Source organism: Syngnathus floridae, chromosome 6 (genome assembly GCF_059516105.1).
Source record: "Syngnathus floridae isolate MCC-2025c chromosome 6, RoL_Sflo_1.0, whole genome shotgun sequence".
Lineage (NCBI taxonomy): Eukaryota > Metazoa > Chordata > Actinopteri > Syngnathiformes > Syngnathidae > Syngnathus > Syngnathus floridae.
The window spans coordinates 3,805,880-3,830,453 of NC_142418.1; the positions used below are offsets into that span (position 1 = coordinate 3,805,880).

Here is a 24,574-nt window from a genome sequence, read left to right on the forward strand (position 1 = left end):
ATTAATAGTTATTCAAATGACTAACATAAATAACACGTTTATCAAACCATCTGTGTCATTCCAAATCAATAAATCCATCGATCAAATCCTTCGTCCTTTCTGTAAACGACGCCACGTTTGCGGCGCGCCGCTGACGTCGGACTCGTTGTCGTCAGTTGCAGTTCAAATTATTCCACAGGCCCATATAACAATGTATACACTATATATCAAATAATAATAATATAAACAACTTTACTGAACCATCCGTGTCACTCCAATCAAATAAATCCATCGGAATCTTCGTCTTCCGTGTCACTTAAAAAAAACACACACACACACACACACACACACACAGCTGTTGACTCTGGAACTACGTGCGCCGCTGACGTCAGACTAGATATCACAAATAAATGTAATATAAACAACAATTTTATCGAACCATCCGTGTCATTCCAAATCATTAAATCCATCGGAATCTTCGTCTTTCGTGTCACTTAAAAAAAAAAAACACACACACAGAAGAAAACAAATATCAGCGTTGGATCAGGGAGGCCACTGAGATCCGGAAGCGGGGCCCGTGGACCATCAACAGGGATGAGGGAACCTATATGCTCTCTACAACCTGGAACAGCATTCTGGAGAGGTGAATGGACAGCAGAGGGCGTGACTCACCTGTCAAATCTGACAGGTGAGCCACGCCTTCATCCATCAGCTGATAAAGCCGCATCACTATCACATTGGTGACACTCTGATGAAGGCGGAAGAAACCGCCGAAACATGTCAGGTAATGAACCTAAAACAATTTGTTTGATATAAAAGAAACCAGTGAAGTGAACACACACAGCTGTTGACTCCGGAATTACGTGTGCCGCTGACGTCAGCCTTGTCATCAGTTGCGGCTCCAATTATTCCACAGATCTACGTGCATATAATAGTAACTCCTTGTATGCCGCAGATTGCGGCTGAGACTCCCCGTATGCCGCCGATTGCGGCGGGGACTCCCCGAATGCCGCCGATTCCAGCTGGGACTCTACGTATGCCGTCGATTGCGGCTGGGACTCCCCGTATGCCGCCAATTGCGGTGCGGACACCCCGAATGCAGCCGATTGCACGCGGACTCCCCGAATGCCGCCGATTGTGATTGCGGCTGGGACTCTCCGTATGCTGTCGATTGCGGCTGGGACTCCCCGTATGCTGCCGATTGCGGCGCGGACTCGCCGAATGCTGCCGATTGCGGCGCGGACCTCCCAAATACCGCCGATTTCGGTGCGGACTCCCCGAATGCTGCCGATTGCGGCGCCGACTCCCCGAATGCCGCCGATTGCGGCTTAGACTCCTACATTGCCGTCGATTGCGGCGCCGACTCCCTGGATGCCGATGATTGCAGTGCGAACTCCCCGAATGCCGCCGATTGCGGCGCGGACTCCCCGAATGCCGCCGATCGCAGCGCGGACTCCCCGTATGCCGCCGATTGCAGCTGGTACTCCCCGTACAGCTGGTACAATATTGTTATATACTATATAACTGTATTGTAGCGTTACCAAAGTACCAGGCAAGACGTGGGTTTGGTAACCGGCTCTTTATTTCACAAAACAATAGCTCAACATATGAGTGTGTGCTCGAAGCAAGCGCTCTGGATCGTTCTTCCCGTCCCCCCCCGCTGCCTTCACAGCCTCGCTAGACAATCGGAAACTACTGAAGTCTAACAACATACACGTTGCTACTCTAAATAAACTATATACCAAATAACTAACATAAATAAGTAGTTTATCGAACCATCTGTGTCACTCCAAATCATTAAATCTCCTGACTCCGGAAGTCAGTGAATGGAACTCATTTTCATTGAGGCTCCAATTATTCCAAAGCCATAGTGCGCCCTCATGCGGTTTAAAGTGAAAATAACATGTGAAGTGATCAACTATACTAGTAAGTAATGTGTTAATGATCAAGTAAAAATTTGTGAATAATTTCACATATAAGTCGCTCCTGAGTATAAGTCGCCCCCCCACCCAAACTATGGGAAAAAACGCGACTTATAGTCCAAAAAATACGGTAATATATATCAACAATTAAATTAGGTTCAATAAAATAACATGATTTAAAGAAATCTGACCTACCAATGATGACAACTTTTGCAAAATGTAAATTAAATATCTACCATTTTGACTCATTTTAAACTTTTAGTTAAGTATAAGTATTTTCTGCACCACAAGGTGCTTCGGGTTAAAAGGCGCAGAATCAATTGCGGCAGAGGTCTCCAACCCCTGGGCCACGGACCGGTCCGTGGATCATTTCGTACCACATTTGGGCCACACAAGAAAGAATAAATAACGTGCATTATGTCCGTTTTAATAATCTGAGTTTGAACGATCTTTTATTTTGAAAAATGGACCGGATTCTCTCCTACACCTCGTGATGTGAACAAATCATCCGTATGTTATGTTGTATGTTATGTTGTTGGCGCGGTTATGAGGACGCTGCGAGTAAAGTTGCAAAGGTGTGCGCGTACAGAATTGCACCATGGAACTAATACAGTGTCAAACTTTTATTTTGAAAGGCGTCGCACTTCCGTGTAGCGTACGTGTATGTGAGCTGTGCGTGAAGGTGAACAGTGCGAAGTAATGCTGCCCGAGAAACGTGTGCTGACCCTCAGAAAAGAAAAGTTGACAAGAAGCGCCGTGTTTTCAACAAGACATGGACTGCCAAGTATTTCTGTACAGAAATGAAAGGTTAAGCCATGTGCCTGATTTGTGGTACACAGGTCGCTGTGTTTAAAGAATATAATTTGAGTCGCCACTACACGACCAAGCATGAGAAAAAATACATCTGTCTGATAAACAGCGCGCATCAGAGGCTGATGCATTGCTAGCAAAACTGCAAGCCCAACAAGGACTTTTTATCAAACTTCACACCCAGAGATGGAGCGGCTTTGTCATTTGAGGAAAAGTTAAAGAAGTTAAGAATAAATTGTCCTGATTAATAATTGTTTTTTTATTTGACCTTTACACCACAATTTCACATAGCTTAATATAAATATAAACAGAATAATTGTATTATTCTAATTACCAGTACCAACTATTTAAAATAAATAATTTAGTGCATTTTACAATGGAAGAAAATTTAGCAGGTTTAAGTTATCGTAGGTGTGGCCCTCTGACACAACTCAGGACCTTCATGTGGCCCCTTGTAAAAATTAATTGCCCACCCCTGCTTTAGATGAACAAAATGGCTTTGAAAAGAGACCCAACGGAGGCAACGAAAAAAAGTTCTCCAGCCTTATGACAGGCGGCGCTAGTGATCCCGGGATGCTTCATGCGCCCACCTGTAGAATAAGTGATCTCCAGTTCAAACTTACAGTGAACAACTGAGGAGCAGTCGTCCAGATATTTCGTTTTCCTTTTTTTTTTTTTTTTCCATTTTTACATTTCGTTTTACAATGGAAGATTACATATCCAAACTCAAATGATTTGCAACTATGAATTTTTGGTCGTAGCAGGAGGTCATCAGCAAAGGAAGACCAACTCTGGAGTTAAAAGGTTTGATTCGGACAACGGGATTTCGGAGCATGTCTTTTCTACGGAAGAGGATCACGGCCAGTGAAGAAAAAAAAAAAAAAGGGGTGACAGGATTCTGACTTTTTTTTTCTCAGAATTCTGACTTTAAAGTCAGAATTCCCATTTTCTGACTTTATGGCGTGGGGTGGCGGAGGGGAAGTCAGTGTGGTGTGGTTTTGACCAGAGAGGACATTATGTCGTCAACGAGTGACTTTTTGCGTGCCAGAGGATTGCCGGAGGACATCATTTCACTCTTGGAGGAGCAGGGGGTGAGTAAATAAAGCATTGTGTTCATTTTGGGGACTGTTGCGTATATAACTGGCTCCACGTAGCATGTAGCTCCGTTGCTAATTGATAGCTCTTGATGGGATGCGCCGCATTTACACGTAAAGAAGCATTATGCGGATTTTTTTTCATTCAGTAGTCAGTTTCATTAAACCGATGACGTAATGCTCAATTATAAATATATATACACGTCACTGCAACGTCACAAAGCGTCGGTAAAACACCACGACTCGCGGCATCAAACCCCTCATGCCTTGCTGACTCTCCATACCACAATCCAACGCTAGATCATTTTAAGTATGTACACGCTCACATTAAGTCAACTGATGATTGAAATAGTGTATAAAATGAAATAAAAGACACAAAGACTTCCGGTATAAATGTGGCTTAATAAATTCTTAAAGATTAAACAGTTGCAACATGTTTGTCGAGTGGATTTGATTTACAATAAGTATTATATTTTTGCTTCATTCTTTCAAATTAAGTTATTCTGTGTGTCGGAATTTTTTTTCTATCATCGTGCAGATTGACAGTGATGTCATCGCACTGATGGAGGATGCCACTCTTGCCAATTACATCCCTTGCTATGGAGACCGCATTGCACTCTGTAATTTTTGCAAGACGAAACAGCCTACATCCAAAAGAAAAAACTGACTTTTAGAAAAACTACGTGAAAAAATGAAACTCAGGAAAGATAGTGACAAAGAGGACATCACCTCAAAGACCAAGAAGCAGAAAACAAGAAATCTTGCGATCTGATGGATACACAGTGATGGAAAGATGACCAAACAGGTGAGGGAGAAGCAGGGAGGGGGTACTAGAAAACTTCAAATGTCCACAGAAGCTGGGTTGAAAGACATTCTCAAGGAAGGAAAAAAACTATTTTTCCCAGATGGAATTTCTCCCAAAGGATCACAATTGGACTTTGAGTTTGAGGTTATGGATTTCAAACAAAACTGCCTCACTGATGACACCTGCCATTCCATCGGCTATATGGACGAGGCTGCAAAGCCAACATTGTTGCGTTTTTACATTGCAACAAGACCAAAAGACAACCAAGATGATGTCCACACACACGAGGAAGTTACGTCAGACAATGGCAGTGAATACAATGCCGCAGAAAGTGACGAGGTCTCTGTTTATTCAAATGAAGTCTACCAGTCATTCAACATTTCTGTTGATTCAGAATTACCTTTGGTCCCACATATGACACAGAGGAAGATACAGAAGTCACAATGATCTACGATGGTCCTGCTATGCCCATCAATCCACCTGATCCACAAGATGTGTTGACTATAACTGTCCACTCCACTGACACATTGAATGATATGATAAGAGCATTCTGTAAAGAAGAAATATTGAACAAACCACTCAGTGTGAAACGCATATTCCCAGATGATAGAGAAGAAGCAGGTGTTGGGTCTGGAGTACTGAGAGATGTTCTCACCTGTTTCTGGCAGGAATTCTATGACCGATGCACCCTTGGTACATCAATTAAGGTGCCATTTATCCGTCATGATTTTTCTGCAGCAAAGTGGAAAGCAGTTGGGAGAATACTTATAAAAGGTTACCAAGATTGTTGCTATTTCCCAAACAAACTTGCGTTTCCTTTCCTCGAGTAAGTGCTTTTCAACTGTGTCTACAGTGATCCAAGGGCCCACTTTCTGCAGTTTGTGAGCAGCCAGAAGCGTGAAGTTTTGATGGACGCAATGAAGGACTTTTCAGAAGTGGACCAAGATGATCTTGTGGAAGTTCTTGACAGCTATGGGTGTAGAAAGAGAATCACACCTGAAACCGTTCCCACAATACTGCAGGAAATAGCGCACAAAGAGCTTGTCCAAAAGCCCATGTTTGTTATTGACTGCTGGAGGGAGGTTACTTTTCACCATGACTTCATAAGTCCTGACGCACTTAACAAGTTGTGCTCTGCTGAAATTTCCAAATGATTTAACCTCAATGCAGATGGAAGTGGTAAATCATCTGAAAAGGTTCATCAGAGACTTGGCTGAACTCAAGCTTCAGAAATTTCTACGGTTTTGCACTGGATCTGATCTTATTGTGGAAAGGTTTTGTACATTGCTGACAGCTATGGAAATTTCCCAGACTTCCGATCAGAATTCAACACCGTTCTCGAAAGCAATATCTGGGTCATGGATATTGTTTAATTCTGTCAATAAGCATAACGCTGTTAATTATCCGTTGTAAGTTGCATCAACACAACATATTTTGTTCACTGTTCTTATAGGTCAAATAGAAACAAACTTTGTATTTGTTCCTTCAGTTTTTAGAATTTTATAGGAACAGCTTACATTTGGTATTATGTTCCAGTTATATAAAAGTTCTAGGGCTTTATTAAAACGACCCAAGATGTTATGCATAACCATTGGATGGTTGTTTTCAGCAGCTACATAGTATTAAGTGAATGCTTCTGTACTGAAGAGTATTTTATTGCATCCAATAAACTCACTCTTCATCCACTATGTATTTCCTGACTGCACCTGAATGTTGGTATATAAAAATAAAGTACAGTGGAGCCTCGGTTTTCGAACAATCCGTTCCAGAAGAGTATTCGAGAAGTGAATCGTTCGAATTCCGAATAATATTTTCCCATTACAAATAATAGAAATAAAATTAATCCGTTCCAAGCCAAAAAAAAAACCCACAACAACAACGCCTATTTTTAAGCATTAATTTCATTTGCGCATTTTTGTCCAATCGCGCAACTGCAGCGCACCGCCGAACGCGCAACCCTATCGCGTCGCCGACCACGTAACTGCACCGCGCTGGTCGCATTATTGTGATAGAGCCGTCGCTGAAATTTAGAAAATATTTTAAAAGTCCTGCTGTACTTTTCAAAATTCAAGTGGACATCAGTGCGCAGGGAGCTTAATTTTGTCCGATCGCGCAACCGTTGCGCGCCGCCGACCGCGCAACTGCACCGCGCTGGTCGCATTATTGTGACAGAGCGGTCGCTAAAATTTAGAAAATATTTTTAAAGTCCTAATGTACTTTCCAAAATTTAAATGGACCTCAGTGCGCAGGGAGCTTAATTCAGTCCGATCGCGCAACCGCAGCGCGCCGGGCGCTCAGTGTCGCATTGCTTTAGGAGCGTCTTTGTGTTTTAGGATGGCTTTACTGCTCCCACTTGCTTCCTTTGGAGGCATGAATAGAGTTGATGCAATCCTCAGAGTAACGAGAACGTAATAACGAACGGAATCAGTTGGCACGCGGGTCCTCTCGGCTCATCTCGCGAGGTTCGACAACCGAATTGCATTTTTAATTTTATTGCTTAAATCACATTTTCTCGACGAGCTGAGCACGTTTTCTGATTTGTGCCCCTCCCGTCACTCTGGTTAGGTTGGCATAGAAAAAAAGTTCTCTTGGGGGCATTCGAGTGCCGAGTTGAACACAACACATGAAGAAATGACCACCCACAACGTTTGGTTTAGGTTTTTTGCGCTTTTTTAATTTTATTGCTTAAATCGCATTTTCTCGACGAGCTGAGCACGTTTCTGAATTGTGCCCCTCCCGTCACGCTTCGACATACTTTTCAAAGTCAAAGTCTCAAAGTCAAAGTCTCCTTTATTGTCAATTCCTCCGCATGTCAAGACACACAAAGAGATCGAAATTACGTTTCTCACTATCCCAGGGTGACAACACAGAGTTCACAACGCACATACAAGTAAACAACACAGGTATATTACTAGTATTATTCTTGGTACAGTGGCCTGACTTAATTAAAATTAAACTTACCCTTTTCCTCTCTCGTTTGACAAAAGCACGTCTAGGCTTCCCAAATGGAGTCCGCTCTTGTTCTGTGACTGGCGTTGTAACCCTGGTTGGGGTAGAACTATGGCCATTAGTCTGGCTAGGGCTACCAGCAGAAGCATTGTCAACAGTTGCGGTCATTGGTCTTGAAAAAATTGTTGGGGCAGAATCCTTTTTGAGCACTAGCTTGCACCGTGTACTTATGCCGAGTTTGATCCTCATAAGGGGTCCAGGTTCAAAGCAGGTTTCCTGGAAATGTGCACTGCACAGAACACTATAATCTGTAGGACCAGACCAGTCTTTCCACGTCCTTTGTACTTGTTTGGTCCATTGTTTCCTCAAACCCTCGTCTTTTGGACAAAAAAATAGCAATACACCTGCTCCGTTGGTGTTACTGCATCCCATCGCGATACACCTTTTGCCTCCACGCTTCGACATACTGTTGTTTTCCATTCACTCAAGCTAAACGCGTACAACTTGAGACGTCACTTCCGACTTCTTCCCCAGTCTAGGAGTGCAGTCAAACTCGTCTTTAAATTAAATTTTTCAGAGCAACAGCTTCCTTTTCGTTGTTTCGATCATCAATTTATATTTATAAGCCCATAAGCTAACTAAAACCGATTTATACATATACCGGTGTCTCTGGGCCTTTAAACAACAGTGTGATCAGTGTATTGAGTTAAATTTAAGGTGCAATGATATTGCAGCCGGCCACAATCAGCAAGGTATAGTTTATGCCGCGAGTCGCGGTGTTTTACCGACGCTTTGTGACGTTGTCGTGACGTGTATATATATTTATAATCGAGCATTACGTCATCGATGTAATGAAACTTACTACTGAATGAACAAACATACGCATAATGCTTCTTTACGTGTAAATGCGGCACATCCCGTCAAGAGCTATCGATTAGCAACGGAGCTACATGCTACACGGAGCCAGTTATATACGCAACAGTCACCAACATGAACACAATGCTTTATTTACTCACCCCCTGCTCCTCCAAGAGTGAAATGATGTCCTCCGGCAATCCTCTGGCACGCTAAAAGCCACTCGTTGACGATATAATGTCCTCTCTGGTCAAAACCACACCACACTGACTTTCCCTCCGCCACCCCACGCCATAAAGTAAGAATTCTGACTTTGAAGTCAGAATTGTTTGTATGTGTGAAGACTTCTGATATGGGATTTTAATTAAAATTGTTCAAATTAAATCATGAATAAGCTACTCTAGATCAGCGTTCGTTTTTGTGACAATGTTAGGTGTCGGACAAATTTTAACGGGGTGGGGGGAGTGACGTCAGTGCCTCCCCAGTCATGAACCTCTCATCTTCTGTATATGAATTAAACAGTTGGGCAAGTTCGCCATTAAACATGACAAGTTCCATTTCGCCATTGTCTCATCGTCATCACGTTGCTCTTCAGCAATGATCCCGGTTTTCCAGAAAGCTTGAATTGTGCTTTGTAAGCATGTCTCTTTGTCGATGCTACTTTAGAGGCTATTAATGCTGTTTGGTTTGCACGAGCCGATCTTTATTTAACAATTGCGGCCGAGGTACATACACTATGTATTACGTAAAGTTCTCTGATTGGTTTACCACCTCTGTCTACATATTTTACGTACAACGTCCTCAAAACAACATTTACAGATTTATGAAGTTTAGTCCAGATAAAAAGCACACCTTATAAAAAGGTGCTTCTTCGTCTTTTGTGAAAATTAAGGCTTTTAAGTGTGCCTTATGGTTTGGAAAATACAGTAAGTGAAATAGCTTTCCTCAGGTGACTTATCTAAGTATGTAAAGCAATAGCTACTGAGACCTGTCGGCAAGGCAGTTGAACATGGCTGTACAGGTCCAGATGATATTCCAGGATCTGGCAGAGTTTGGGAGTGGGCTCTCCCTGGATCAGCCAGGGCCTTGTCAGTAGGCCAGTGAGGAATGGCTTTAGGTCCAGCAGGAGCTGATCCATTAACATGCGACAAGCCCTTCGTACTACTCGATCCAGAGCTGCCAATGGGTTGGGAGGAGACCGTGAAAACTGTTCTGTTTCGCAGGATGACTGTTGCTGTTGAAGGCTCTCTGTAGATTTTCTGTGTAAAATATTAGAGCAAAACATTTGAGGGATGTAGATTTTCTGTATAAAATATTAGAGAAAAACATTTGAGGGATCACAAGTTTTCCATTAGTCTGCAATAAAACTATTGAGTAAAAGGAATGCACATTATTTTGTTTTGAATTTTGAATCCCTCAAATGTTGAGTAACATTACAAGAGGAAGGACATTTTATCATATTGTTATGAAAAGAGCAAGATAATTATATATTATTAATTATTAATATATTAATTATATATTTTAAACATTTTTCCACCATTAACGTGACTTACAACTTGTTTCACATAGTTAAAAAGAAGAAATATTTTCTTGAGGGGAAATAAAATAGAAACAACTGAGTTAATGTGTGCACATTTTTAAAACTGGGGATGCAGCTATGTTCAGAATTAACCAATCACAAAACTATCATGTCAAATAGGAGTCAATACACAACAGCCATCATTTAAACTAAAATAAAGTTAATCAATTTTAGTAGGCTTTTCCATGCAATTTTGTTTCTCATTTTACAACAAGAAGCCATGGTCTGCAAAGACTTTCGAATTGATCAGAGATGTGTCATTGTTCAAAAGGTGTCAACCAGGAGAAGTGTATAAAGGAAATTTCCATGGCATTGAGTACACCCTTGAACTAAGGTTAAGTGGTGGCAGGTGTTAGGGTTTTCCAGGTTATCTTTATCATAGGATTATGTTGGAATGTAGACTATAATGATTAACCAATCTTGTCTTGCTCTCACAACGCAGTAAAATAATGTGGTTGCATTCTCTGCTTGATTGACCAGCTGCAGAGGAAGCAATCAAAGTTGTTCTGTTTCCCACAACATCGTAAAACACCCCCTGCTCTGATCTTACCAGAGGCCGGGGGTTCACCAAACCTGTCAAGTCTCAACCCCCACTCTGTTTCTCTGAATAAATATCCGCTTGCAGGAAGGAGAGTCCAGAGATCTATTCGAACATCGCTGCACGCACAGCGACGAATGGACTCTCCACCTGCAGGTGTCAAAAAGGACTTACTTGTCTCCCGTGTGGTTCTTGCAAAATATTGTTTGAGTGAGCAAATCTCTAACAGCAGGTAAAATTTCAACCTCTGAAAACGGCATAAAACGATTTACCCTTTCATGGTTGACATAAGAGCAAGAAGCCACTCTGCAGCTAAAGTGCTCTGTCACATCTGTCTATTTCCTTTAATCCGTCACCAACATACGTAAATACGATGCATTTTGAGAGGGTTTATGTAAGATGAATTGTTTATAGGTTGGCATATATTCAATTGAAATACATAAGGGTTAATTTGACTTACATTTCGCCTGAAGTCCACATATGGGAAACTGCTTCCCCCGCCTATCCGAAATGAAGGTCCTTTAAACAGCCTGAAGCGTCGGCCCTCCTCGCTAAAAGTAAGAGGCTCCCAATCTTTGCAACAAGCCCACCTCCAGGGGTTGTCTTGCAGTTATTTATCTGAAATAACATTGAATGTGTCCGGCGACGCACAGGCTTAATTTTTTTTATTCTTCGTGTTGTTACACCCAGCCACAGTACATCTAATAGGCATATTTGCTGCCTTAAATTTTCAAATACCGCCCCCCCTTCCTGACGCTGTCGTTTGTGGCAGCCATCCAGCAGTTCTCTCTCTCTTTACTAAAACCTTCTCTTATCTTTGGCGTTATGGCGACTATTGCCTACTCAAGGGATTTTCTATTCGGCCTGAAAGCCCGGTCCCGGGTAGGTGTGGTTCCACACGCCTGTGGTGAGGAAGCCCTATCATGGCTGCAGAGCCATGGCTAAGCTAAAGGCTAAACTAACGGTGAGGCGGCTCACTGAGAAGTGGCATTTTGAGGCTCTTGTACTCTGTGATCCTGGCGAATGTCAACTCGCTGTAAAATAAGACTGATTAGCTGGCTGCGCTGATGACGACTGTGAAGTCCTTCCGAAAGTGCAATTTGCTGTACTTCTGTGACACGTGGCTAACGGCGAGCATACCGGATACTAACATTGAGCTACCTACCTGGCCTCAGCATGATCAGACATCATAGACCTCAAAGCCTGTGGGAAGAGTAAAGGTGGTGGTCTTGCTCTGTATGTGAATGTTAGGTGGTGCCACCCTGAGCATGTGTGCATCTGCTGCAGAGACAGAACTTTGGCGGTGAGTTATCTGCCCAGGGAGTTCGGACAAGCCATTGCTGTTCTTGTTTACGTTCCTCCGCGTGCCGACACGGGAGTAGCGTGTGATGTCATCCACGCCACGGTTGCTGATCTGCAGACGCAGCACCCTGAGGCACTGCTGCTGATCTCTGGGGACTTAAATCACGTGACTCTACCTGCCTTCACCCAGTATGTGTATTGTTGCACCAGGGGGAACAAGACTATTGACCTACTGTATGCGAATGTTGAGGATGCGTACAGTGCCACCACTCTGCCAGCACTTGGGAGAGGGGAATCACAACTTGGTCCTACTTCGGCTGTGATACAAGACGAAATTGCGGAGACTTCTAAAGACCACTCGCCTTTTCAGGAAGTGCTCACCTGAGGCTGCCGGCCCCTTCTGCTCCCTGATCTGCCCCTGCAGGCCGTTGGGTGATGCCTTTTCACCCATGCTGACGGCAGCTCAAGTGAGTGGGCAGCTGAGGAGACGCCGCCGTGGGGAGGCTACGGGTCCAGATGGGGTCTCCTCATCTACTGAAGGTCTGCGCTCTGGAGCTGGGTGACCCTCTACAGCAGGGGTGGGCAATTCCGGTCCTCGAGGGCCGGTGCCCTGCATATTTTCTATGTCTCCCTGTTGCAACAGACCTGATCCAAATGATCAGGATTGTTACCCAACGTTTGCAGACCTTGCTAATTATCTGACCATATGAATCGGGTGTGTAGTAACAGGGGCGACATAGAAAACATGCAGGTCACCGGCCCTCAAGGACCGGAATTGCCCACTCCTGCTCTACAGCATATCTTCAACATCAGTCTGGAGAAAGTAGTAGCACAGCAGCTTATTGATTACATGGTCGCTAATAATCGATATGACTCTTTTCAGTCTGGTTTTAGAGCTAATCATTCTACAGAGACAGCACTTGCTAAAGTGACTAATGATCTCCTCATAGCTATGGATTCAAATACGTCGTCTGTATTGTTACTACTTGATCTTAGTGCTGCCTTTGACACTGTAGACTTCGATATTTTATTAGGGCGTCTTATAAGTTGTCTTGGTATCTCAGGATCAGCACTAAGCTGGTTCAATTCCTATCTATCAGGCAGGACGCACCGAGTGGTCCATGGTAATACGTCCTCTGAGCTTTATAATGTTATGTGTGGTGTCCCACAGGGATCGGTACTCAGACCGATTTTATTTCATATTTATATGACTCCGCTTGGGGACATAATACGTAAATATAATATTAGTTTTCAATGCTACGCGGATGACACCCAATTATATATGCCGTTATCGATGACAGATCCACAGAGCTGCTGTAATCTCGAGGCGTGCCTTGCGGAAATTAAGCAATGGATGTCTCTCAACTTCCTTCGTCTTAACCCGGATAAAACTGAGATGTTGATAATTGGTCCTACTCGTTATCAACATTTATTTAAGGAAACCACTATAACTATAGATAACCGTACTATCACTCAGAGTGATACGGTAACTAATCTCGGGGTAATATTTGACCAAACGCTCTCCTTTCAAAAACACATTAAGAATATAACCAGGATTGCGTTTTTTCACCTTCGTAATATTGCTAAGATTCGTCCTATCCTCTCGACCGGGGATGCGGAAACTATTATACATGCGTTCGTCACGTCGCGCCTGGACTACTGTAATGTATTATTCTCTGGTCTTCCTAAATCCAGTATCAAAAGTCTACAGTTAGTGCAAAATGCCGCTGCGAGGCTGCTCTCACGGTCAAGAAAATGTGATCACATTACCCCAATATTAGCCAAATTACATTGGCTCCCGGTCCATTTAAGATGTGACTTCAAGGTTCTTCTACTAACCTATAAATCACTGCATGGCTTAGCGCCTTCATATCTCGTCGACCTAGTCGTTCCTTATGTTCCGTCTCGTAACCTTCGTTCGCAAGACGCTAGTCTTTTAGTTATACCGAGGGCCAAGAAAATGTCTGCAGGGTCTAGAGCATTCTCTATTCGGGCTCCAGAGCTTTGGAATGCCCTACCAATGGATATTAGAACTACTACCTCAGTAGAAACATTTAAGACACGTTTAAAGACACATTTCTATGAGATGGCCTTTAACTAACTTGTGATGGCCGATTTGGCCGGAGTTTGTTCTGTTCTCTCTGCCCACCTCCTCCCCGGCTGGGGAGGAGGTTAGGTGACTCAAAAGCTGATAGCGGCTGGCTGGATTCTCGGGGCTGCGGCTCGGCCCCCTTGAGGACACTGCTAGGACAATCGAGGGCACCTCCGACATCCATTTTTTTTTCATTGATTTTTATATTATGTATTACTTGTGTACTCTCTGCATCCATTACAACCTGGTGATCCTGAAAGGGGGATCCTTCCATCTGTGGTCCCTTCTCAACGTTTCTCATTTTCCCCTGGCAGGGTTTTTTTGAGTTTTTCCTTGCCCTTTTGGGAGCTTATGATCAGGGGATGCTTTGAGAATAATTGTCAATTTTGGCTATGTGAAGCCCTTTGAGACTGTTTGTGATTTAGGGCTATACAAATAAACTTGACTTGACTTGACTTGAAAGGTGTGGTGCCTCAGCTGTGGAGGACGTCGTGCATCGTCCCAGTCCCAAAGAAACCACGACCTGCGGAGCTAAATGACTTCAGACCAGTCGCGCTGACTTCTCAGGTGATGAAGACTCTGGAGCGTTTGCTGCTTCACCACCTCAGGCCTCAGATTCGGCATGCTCTCGGCCCTCTACAATTTGGGTATCAGGATAAGGTGGGATGTGGAAGATGCTGTTGCCTATAGGCTGCATCGCTCGCTCTCTCTCTCTCACCTGGACAAGTTAAAAGAAGAGGGATGATTCCTGCCTGGACAAAGTAGTGAGGAAGGCGGGTTCTGTTGTGGGCATGGAGCTACCCAATCTGACGTCTGTGGCAGAACAGCGGGTGTTGGCTAGGCTGCTGTCCATCAAAGACAACCCCGTCCACCCACTGTACAGCACCGTTTCTGGGCGGAGGAGTAGCCTCAGTGACCGGCGTTTACACCGTCTTGTTCCATGGAAAGCCTGAGGGGTTTGTTTCTTCCCCATGCCATCAGACTTTTTAACTCATCGCGGGGGTTAGGGGCACGTTCACGATCATGATACTTGTGTCGCCATTGGGGCAGTATACAATGCTTTTGTTTTGATACCATTTCCGGTAACGTACATACCACTTCTTGCTTGTTGTCAGTTACTTCCTGCCTGGTTCTGTTGAAAATAATTTCTACGAACTAATTTCTGACCGTGGGCAATGCTAGAAGCAAAGTCATAAGTAAAGTTCATTCTTAAGTTGAATAATTGATAGATTAAAGTAGGTTTGACGTTGGAATAGAAGGTAAGAAATAGTTTAAAAAGATCATTTGTACTTACATGTACGTACGTATGTACAAGAATATTTATAAGACTTAAGGTGACATTGAACTTAATGCTTAAAAACAGTCAAACCTTGTTTTGTTGCAGTTTTCACTCTACCATGTAATACAGGAATCTTCAGTAAACGACAGTGAAATGTGGACTACAACACAGACTCCTGGTTATATTGCATTCAAGTTTAACTTGTTGGATAGCTTCAGTTGCTACACTGCAGTGAGGACAACACAATGCAGTTTATTGTTTATTTATCTTTTTAATTATTAATTATTATTATTTATTAATTTATTGAATAGAATCAGAGCTATTCTTATCCTCTCTTTTGTTATCGTTTTTGTCGTGTCCGATGTTTATAATGTCTATTTGTTTATTGTATTTATTGTATTTAACTGTTGGCAACTGAATTTCCCCCAGGAATCAATAAAGTGTCTGTCTATAATACTGTATTCCAAAACAACAGGATGTTGCCTAAGCATTGTAAGCAAGCCGGAAAACAAGAGTAACATGCTTTTGCTGCCTTCTCTGATGTAGTCAGTTGATTCAATCAAGCAGACTCCACCTAAAAAGTGGGTGTCAGTCAGTCAACCACCACTCTGTCTGTTTTTGAGGGGGGGGGAATTGTAGTGGGCATTTTTTCATACAGACGTATATGTAAGTGCCAATGTTGGGCCCACTTTACTGTGTGGTGTGGCTCAGTGGTGGAGTAGTCATCTCTCAACTCTAAGATTGTGGGATCAATCCTCAACCATGGTGACAGTGTCAAAGTGTCCTTCAGCAAGTAACAATTTCTCTGTACTGTTGGTTGTCCCCATCAATGATGAGGCAAACGATGGCAGCGTCATTAGAGAATTTTTGTAGGTGACTGGCGAGTGACAGGTAGTAAAATTCTGCAGTGTCGAGGGTAAAGAGTAACAGAGCCAGGACCATTCCCCTTTGGAAGTTCTACACGACATGCTCCGACACAGTCCCGGGTCCTCAAATACTATGAGCTGTTGGTGAGGTAATGCACAATCCAGCATGTGACGTGATGTCAACTCCGGAGAGCTCAAACATTTTCCACAGGATGGCTGACCTGATGGTGTTGAAATACTGCTGAGGTCTAAAAAATGTAAACAGCTCCCAGCCAGTAGCTCCAGATTAGATTAGATTCAAATTTATTGTCAATGTACAGCACAAGTACAGTACAGCGAAAATAACTTTGACACCCAACCAGAAGTGCAAAAAGCAGTACAGTGCAGAGTAAAAAGTAATACTGAGCAGTAGGTACAGTGCAATCAGGTAAATATTGATTGATAGAACTTTATTCATCCCACAAATTCACTTGTCACCGCAGCGCATGTGAGTGCAAGAATAATACGAGTGCAAGAATAAAATAAGTGCCAGAATTACAAAAAGGGTAAATAACAGGCAAGGACAAACACAAGTGCTGCTAGTAGAGACGAAACACATTCATTTTATCAGGTGGCATGCATGTTGTACAGTCTGACAGCAGAGGGAATGAAGGACCTGTGGAACCGTTCCTTCCTACACCGAGGGTGCAAAAGTCTGCCGCTAAAGGAGCTGCTCAGGGACCGCACAATCTCATGGAGGGGGTGAGAAGTGTTGTCCATGTTGGATTTAAGCTTAATCAACGTCCTCCTCTCACCCACAACCTCAATGGAGTCCAGGGGACAGAGCTCGCTCTACTGACCATCTTATTCAGTCTCCCCCTGTCCCGGTCAGTACTGCCCCCACCCCAGCAGACCACAGCGTAGAGGATGGCTGAGGCCACCACAGAGTCATAGAAGGTCCGGAGGAGAGCCCTGCAACACCGAAGGACCTCAGTCTCCTCAGCAGGTGGAGGCGACTCTGGCCCTTTTTGTAAAGGGCGTGGGTGTGATCAGTCCAGTCCAGTTTGTTGTTAAGGCGAACACCCAGGAATTTGTAGTTCTCCACTACCTCAATGTCCGATCCCTGGATGTTCACCGGAGTGAAGATGGGTGCTGTCCTCCCGAAGCTCACAATCAACTCCTTCGTCTTGCTGGTGTTCAGCTGAAGCTGGTTGAGCTCACACCAGCTGACAAAGTCCTTTATGACCGTCTTTTATTCCAGATCATTCCCCTCCGAGACATATCCAACAATGGCTGTGTCGTCTGAGAACTTCTGGATGTGGCAGTGAGCGGTGTCATGGGTAAAGTCTGAAGTGAACAGGGTGAAAAGGAAAGGAGAGAGCACCGTACCCTGGGGGACACCTGTGCTGCAGCGCACCACGTCGGACTCACAGCGATGTAACCTCACATACTGCGGCCGGTCGGTAAGGAAGTCCGTTGTCCATGCAGCCAGGCGCTGGTCCACACCCGCCTTCTCCATCTTCACCCTAAGCAGTGACGGCTGGATGGTGTTAAAAGCACTGGAGAAATCGAAGAACATGATCCTCCCAGTGCTCCTGTTGTCCTCCAGGTGAAGCAGTGTTCTGTGCAGTAAGTAAATCACTGCATCGTCCACCCCAACACCAGGCCGGTAAGCAAACTGCAGGGGGTCCAGCTGCCCTCCCACTAGTGACCGCAGGTAACCCAGGATGATCCTCTCCATAGTCTTCACCAGGTGGGAAGTCAAGGCAATAGGCCTGAAGTGGTTAGGCTTCTTGGGGCGCGGCACCTTCGGTACTGGGACCACGCAGGAGGTCTTCCACAGTCCTGGGACCTTGTTCAGGCTCAGGTTGAACAGATACCTGACCACACCACTCAGCTGAGGTGAGTTATACTATGCGGGATAATATACATGAGGGACGAGTATGGATATGACTCGCTAAGTATTTACAATAAGGTGCAGTAGAACAAATCTTTGCAGGTGGTACTAGAATGCTAATTATAAATATAGGGTTATAAATATGCAACATAGTGTCAGTATAACCAGATATGAACAGATATGTACAAGCGGAGTAAGAGTGATGAATAAATATATAGGATAGGAATGCAGCAATTACATGCAGATATGGACAGTATATGCAGGTAATACAGGTGTTGTTGTGGCGGGGTTGTTGTGCTGCAGGGTTCAGAATGATAAGAGTTCAGGGGGATGACAGGGGTGTTGTGCTGCGGAGTTCAGGGCGATGACAGGGAAAAAGCTTTTCCTCAGTCTACTCGTCTTGACCCGAAAAGTCCGGTGTCGCTTCCTAGAAGGAAGAAGAGTAAACAGTCTGTGGTTGGGATGATATGACTCTTTGATGATGCTGCGTGCCTTCTTCAGGCACCGTTTTCGGTAAATCGACTCGATGGAAGGAAGTGATGTGTCGATGATGAGTTGGGCCATCTTCACCACCCTCTGCAGTGACTTCCTGTCCGTGGCTGTACAGTTGCCGTACCAGATCGTGATACCGTTGGTGAGGATACTCTCTATGGTACACCTGTATCATCACCTGTTCACCAGGATTCAAGGAGATAGATGGGCTTTCCTCAGTCTCCTCAAGAAAAAGAGACGCTTGTGGGCCTTACTGACCAGTGACGAGGTGTTTAGGGACCAGGAGATCTGGACACCCAGGAATTTGAAGTTGGCAACCCGCTCAACCTCCTCCCCGTTGATACGGAAGGGGGCGTGCGTGTCAGCCTCAGTCTTCCTGAAGTCAACGATGAGCTCCTTAGTTTTCTTGGTGTTGAGGGCCAGGTTGTTGTTGGCAGACCATGTCGTCAGGTGCTTTACCTCCTCCCTGTAGGCCGTTTCATCGTTGTTTTTGATGAGGCCCACCACCGTTGTGTCGTCTACAAATGTGAGGATGGTGTTAGAGCCATGCGCAGGAGTGCAGTCATTGGTGTAGAGGGAGTAGAGGAGTGGGCTCAGCATGCAATCCTGTGGGACACCCGTGCTCAGGGTTAGGGTGGAGGAGGTGAGGCCGTCTAACCTAACAGACTGGGGTCTGTTAGGTTAGACGGCCTCACCTGTATCTGGGCCGGAGGAACAAAGAGAGGTGGTCTGATTGTCCCAGGTGGGGGAGGGCAACGGCCTTGTATGCATCCTTGATGTTAGAGTAAACATGGTCTAATATCTTCTTTCCCCTCGTGGGAAATGTGACATGTTGATAGAACTTGGGGAGCACAGTCTTTAGATTGGCGTGATTGAAGTCTCCTGCTACTGTAAAGGCTGCCTCTGGATGTAGGTTCTGGTGTTTGCTGATGGTAGCATGTAACTCCTTCATAGCTTGCTTAGCGTTAGCATCGGATGAGGCAGTGCTCACTGGAGGAGGAAGATGGTGGCTAAATCCACTTTGATGCTGGTCTGGGATGCAAACTACAGGATGTCCATGGACAAGTTCACCAGGAAACGCAGGTGGGCAAGAACCAGCCGCTCCAATGGCCTCCATGAAGCGATTTTAAGGTCACCTGTCTGAGTCAGCTGGGTTCTTTAGGATGTTGAGTCTTTGGAACTGGTGGGATTTATTCCAGAGGTCTGGTACCCTTCCCTTTTTCAGGTTCAAGTTGAACAAATAACCGATGATCCCACACAGCTGGTCAGAGCAAGACCTGACCATTCTGGGACTGAGGTCATCCGGTCCTGCTGTCTTCCTGTTTTTTATCCTTCTGACCTACTTCCTCAGGAGGTTTGTGAGGGACGGAGTGGAGCACAGTGTGGGGAGGACCTAGTGGAGATGAATGGAACACTGCTGTTGTAGCTGTTGTAGTGAGAGGCAGAAACATTGCCAAACCTACAGAAGTAGTTGTGAAGTTCATCCGCCCTTATTTAGTTCCCAATTGTTGGGAGTTTGACATATGGTGGCCTGAAATGTGTTTCAGGCCGCTCCAGACTTCCCTGATTCTCCTGCATTCCTCGATCTTCCTCCTGTATCTATCCTTTCCCTCCTTGATTTTTCTGCTCAACTCCCTCCGAACAGTCTTTAGTTACTCATTGTTCCTTGACTTAAAGGCCCTCTTTTTCTTCTTCTAAAAAGCCTTAATATAAGGAGTAACCATGGTTTGTTGTTGGAGTACTACTGTACAGTCCTAGAGGGTACAGTATTCTCTACGCAGAGGTTTATAGTCCGTGATGTGGTCTGTCAAACTGTCCAAGTCAACCTTGTGTGAGTGACTTAATACACCCTATATTGTGGAGCCTCTTCAGCCTTGTCAGACCGGCTCTTCACCGTGCGGGGCACAGCTGGTTGTCTGTTAACAAAGGGCTTATATACAGGCAGGAGATAAACCAGGCGGAGGAGAGCAAATCAATTGTATGCCTCTTTGATATTGCCATAAAAGAGATCCAGTGTTTCTTTGTCTCTAGTGCTACATGAGACATGTTGAATGCATTTGGACAGAGTGGTTGACAGAGAGAGATGATCAAAGTCCCCAGAGATCAGTAAGAGGGCTGAGGGCTCTGAGTTTGCAACCTGCTGATCGTGGAGATGACGTCACAGGTTGTGATTGGTTGATTCTGCAACAGTTAAAGAGAGTGTGCACATGTACAGTCACAATATCGCAGGTCTTCATTACTGACTTCCCCGCCTCAAAAGATTTTTATGTCTCTCACTCTCTTCCTCTCTCTCTCACACATAAACACGCACGCGCACATGCACGCACACATGCTCAGACACGCTGACACGCACGCACACGCACACACACACACACACACACACACACGCGCTCAGACCTGCACGCACATGCGCACGCACACACACTCACACACGCACCGTCACTCATTCACTCAGTCAGTCAGTCAGTCAGTCACATACACACACACACACACACACACACACACACACACACACACACACACACACACACACAGACACACACACATCCATACGCAGATGCGCACGCACACTCAAACACGCACTAACACACTCACACACGCACACCACACATACACATACACACCGCACACACACACACGCGCGCGCGCACGCACACACACACACACACACACTATGCGGTGCCTATAACCTTGCAGCGGCGTTTTAATGACATATTGACAACCTTCCGTCAATATTGATGCTGTTGTCTATTGCCCGGCCCATGTGGATTTTGGTTACATCTCAAGCCAATGAGGAAGCAGGTGCCAGCGGTAGCAGCGATGACCGTCCCAAACATTTTTCATTTTTCAAATTTTTCTCATGTTCCATCAAATTTGAAATTAAACATAGGCATGCTGAGGTGTTCTTACTTGAGAATGATACAGTTACTAATGGAGGCAAGTAGATAGTGGAGGTAGAACTTGCTTTTGCTGTTAATTGGATCGCTGCAACGCTCTTTCCCAAATCCCACCAGAGCTTCTCGAAATCTACAAAAGAATTTGAATATTTGAAGAAACATATCATGGAAAATCAACATTTTTTGCTTTTAAAATAATTGTCTTGTGTATTTGGAGTCTCCAGGAGTGTAGAAAAGTGTAATATATTCCTTCAGTTGCTGCAGATACTTTTATGATCTGTTTGCTTTTGCTGTTAATTGGATCGCTCCAACACTCTTTCCCAAATTCCACCAGAGCTTCTCGAAATCTACAAAAGAATTTGAAGATTTGAAGAAACATATACAGTGTGGAATGCAAAAGAACATTTGGAGCAATACTACATTGTCCTAAAAGTTAGACACATGTTTCCGCAATTTAAAAGTTTTATTTTGACTTTTAAATGTTTTTTTAATTTTGAAAAAAAATCCACGATGTAATGAAAGCCGCGATAAACGAAACGCAAAGTAGCGAGGGATCACTGTAATGATCAACATTTTTACTTTTAAAATAATTTTCTTGTGTATTTGGAGTCTCCAGGAGTGACCAGATTTGGGTTTCTGAAAAAGAGGACACTTTCTTTTGGGAGAGGGCGTGGTCATTTTCTAGTAGGCGGAGTCTTTTTTGGGGGGGGCGGGGGTCATATTTGTCATGACACAAATGACATGGTGTATGTATAGCAATTGCATTTATACAAAACAACTTATATACAATAACAAAAACTTATTTACAATAACACTAGTTTTATAGTGGTACACTAAGTAAAAAAAGAAATATGGCCATCGCTGCAGCATTTCAAGAAGAAAAAAGGGCTCCTCTTCAGTCCTCCACTTGCGGGGTGCACCTTTATTTGCCACAGACACATAAGTGCCTACCTTGCATGTTAAGGTAAGCACAGGAATATGAACATGCATTTTCGTTTCGTCATTGCTTGTAAACACTCGGTGTAGACTGGCCAGCCCACCCTACTTCGTAGCAAAGTGACTAGATTTGAGGAGAAGGGCGTGACTTATTAGCGAACGATACAGAAAAACCTGGAATTGAGTGAAATGGAACGGAGTGGCAATTCTATTGACAATGTACTGCACATGTATTGTATTATGTTTGAGGCAGTTCAACAAACTCCCGGACGATTTTTGAAATCCCCCCCAGACGTTTCTTTAAATAAAAAGTAGGACATGTCCGGGAAAAAAAGGACGTCTTGTCACCCTAATATTGCGTGTCTATGCACTCGTTTTAATAGCATTCACGTCAGTCTTTCTGCTGATTTTGGAGCTGTGCACTCTGTTTTCACTTCTTCTGAGTATCGTTTGAGTAGTTGTATGAGATGAATTGCATCGAAGGTGCTGTTTTTGTCACGTGCCTGCGGCACCTGCCGCTCTGCCACACCCCTCCAATCAGCATGATCGCTGTCACCTGATCTTGTTGAGCGGACTATATCAGCGCACCCAGCGCAACTACAGATTGTCAGTCCGTCCCATGATGCTATTCGTAAGATCACTGCATTTGACCCGTCTGACTCCCGTTGCCGACCTGTTTTGCCTGTTTACCCATCTTGTATTGCCAGCCGCCCGCCCTGACCATTCGCCTGTTCTTGACCACGTCCTGCTCGCCGCCCACCCTGACTCCACTCTCGGCCTGGACTACGATCTCTGCAAGCATACGTCCTCGCTACGTGCTTTGCCCGCCGCACTCTTCACCCGCACAGCTCCTTGGCTCAGTGGCGCTCCATGCCACGCCCCCTTTGTCGCCGCCGCTCTCCATAATCATCTGCCGCGCTGTGGCACAAGCTACTCCCAGCTACGAGCCTACGCCTCCACTTCCCCTTTCCCCTTATTCAATAAAATCTGTCACTCTGCATTTGGCTGTACTGCCCGATCCCTTACAGTTTTGTTCTTGTGGAACATAACAACAACAACAACAACAATAATAATAATGTGTTAAATACATTTGTTAGCTTCTCGGTAATGCTAGCGCTAGCGATAGATAACTTCGTAGCTTGACTGCAGTGCTTGTTTACAAGACGTGTTCATAAATATTGTGAGTGGATTTATTTTGTTACGTGTTATGTAGGTGTGGACAAGTCTTCTGCCGTTGACATCTTTTAATCAATCAAAACGTTTGCGGCAAATATGTTGACCGGTAGGCGACCTGGAGGCAGTGGTGTGTGAAGTATCTCATTTGCATTTCAAGAGACCGCACCAAAACGACTTGCTCTGAGCCGCACCTCAGAACAAATATAGAAAAGAGGGACCTGTGACCCTATCAAAACGAGGAATTCAGACAAAAGCATCGTTGTTCCACTTTATTTTTTTAGTTTTTTTCCAATCACTCAGTGCCTAGTGGTAGAGTGTCCGCCCTGAGACTGGAAGGTTGTGGGTTCAAACCCTGGCCGGGTCATACCAAAGACTATAAAAATGGTACCCATTGCCTCCCTGCTTGGCACTCAGCATTAAGGGTTGGAATTGGGGGGTTAGATCACCAAATGATTCCCGGGCGCGGCACCGCTGCTGCCCACTGCTCCCTTCGGGGATGGGTTAAATGCAGAGACAAATTTCACCGCACCCAGTTGTGTGTGTGACAATCATTGGAAATTAAATTAAATTAAATTAAAAATTTATATAGACCACAACTGAATGAGTAAAACATAAAACAGTAGAATTTATTACCGTGATACGTTATAGACTCCAAAAGTATTGAAACAGTTAGACAATGTCTATTTTGTTAATCTAGACTTGGCACTTGGGTTTGTCATCAAAAGACAATGAAGAGACAAAAGACTAACATTTTTGCTTAATATATAACTACATCATACTCAACCCAACTTTGAGTATAGCAACTCGTGTTTGAACCAGGAATTGTCAATTTGAGCAAACACGGGACTGAGAGGTGTGTTTTGTAGCCCAATGTCCTGTTACATTGATTAGTCAATAATACATAAGACTGAGGGCCCTTCCTGATGTCAGATATTGATTATTCAACATTACATAAGACTGAGGGCCCTTCCTGATGTCAGACCGTTTCAGGGCTCAGTGGACGTGTGTGGTGAATGTCATCTTATTTCACACAGAAATATAACAGGACAAGGCCTCTGAATCATTTTAGCAATCAATTTTACCTAATTTATCCTTAATCATCAGAACTAACAAGACAGATATCGTTG

The 24,574-nt window shown here is 44.3% G+C and overlaps 1 protein-coding gene, 1 long non-coding RNA gene and 1 pseudogene across 13 annotated transcripts in view; 2 read left to right on the forward strand and 1 right to left on the reverse strand.

Moving 5' to 3' along the window:
• The window catches only part of exoc3l1 (exocyst complex component 3-like 1), a 129,377-nt gene that overhangs the window by 37,391 nt on the left and 67,412 nt on the right, over positions 1–24,574 (reverse strand). For 10 of the 11 annotated variants that reach the window (XM_088377778.1, XM_088377769.1, XM_088377773.1 and 7 more), the window contains 2 exons: positions 21,349–21,465; positions 9,403–9,673 (listed from right to left, as the gene is read on the reverse strand). In XM_088377778.1, the coding sequence (XP_088233904.1) occupies positions 9,403–9,673; positions 21,349–21,465 (388 nt within the window). The remainder of the gene's footprint in view (positions 1–9,402; positions 9,674–21,348; positions 21,466–24,574) is intronic. The other variant, XM_088377771.1, reaches the window with a different exon arrangement.
• Positions 3,321–5,207, forward strand: LOC148395958 (uncharacterized; annotated as a pseudogene). The gene is made up of 2 exons (XR_015858908.1): positions 3,321–3,802; positions 4,344–5,207. The product of XR_015858908.1 is annotated as an uncharacterized LOC148395958 (transcript).
• LOC148395959 (uncharacterized) lies at positions 12,609–23,251 on the forward strand. The gene is made up of 3 exons (XR_015858909.1): positions 12,609–17,718; positions 17,793–17,951; positions 22,979–23,251. It is a non-coding gene; the product is annotated as an uncharacterized LOC148395959 (long non-coding RNA).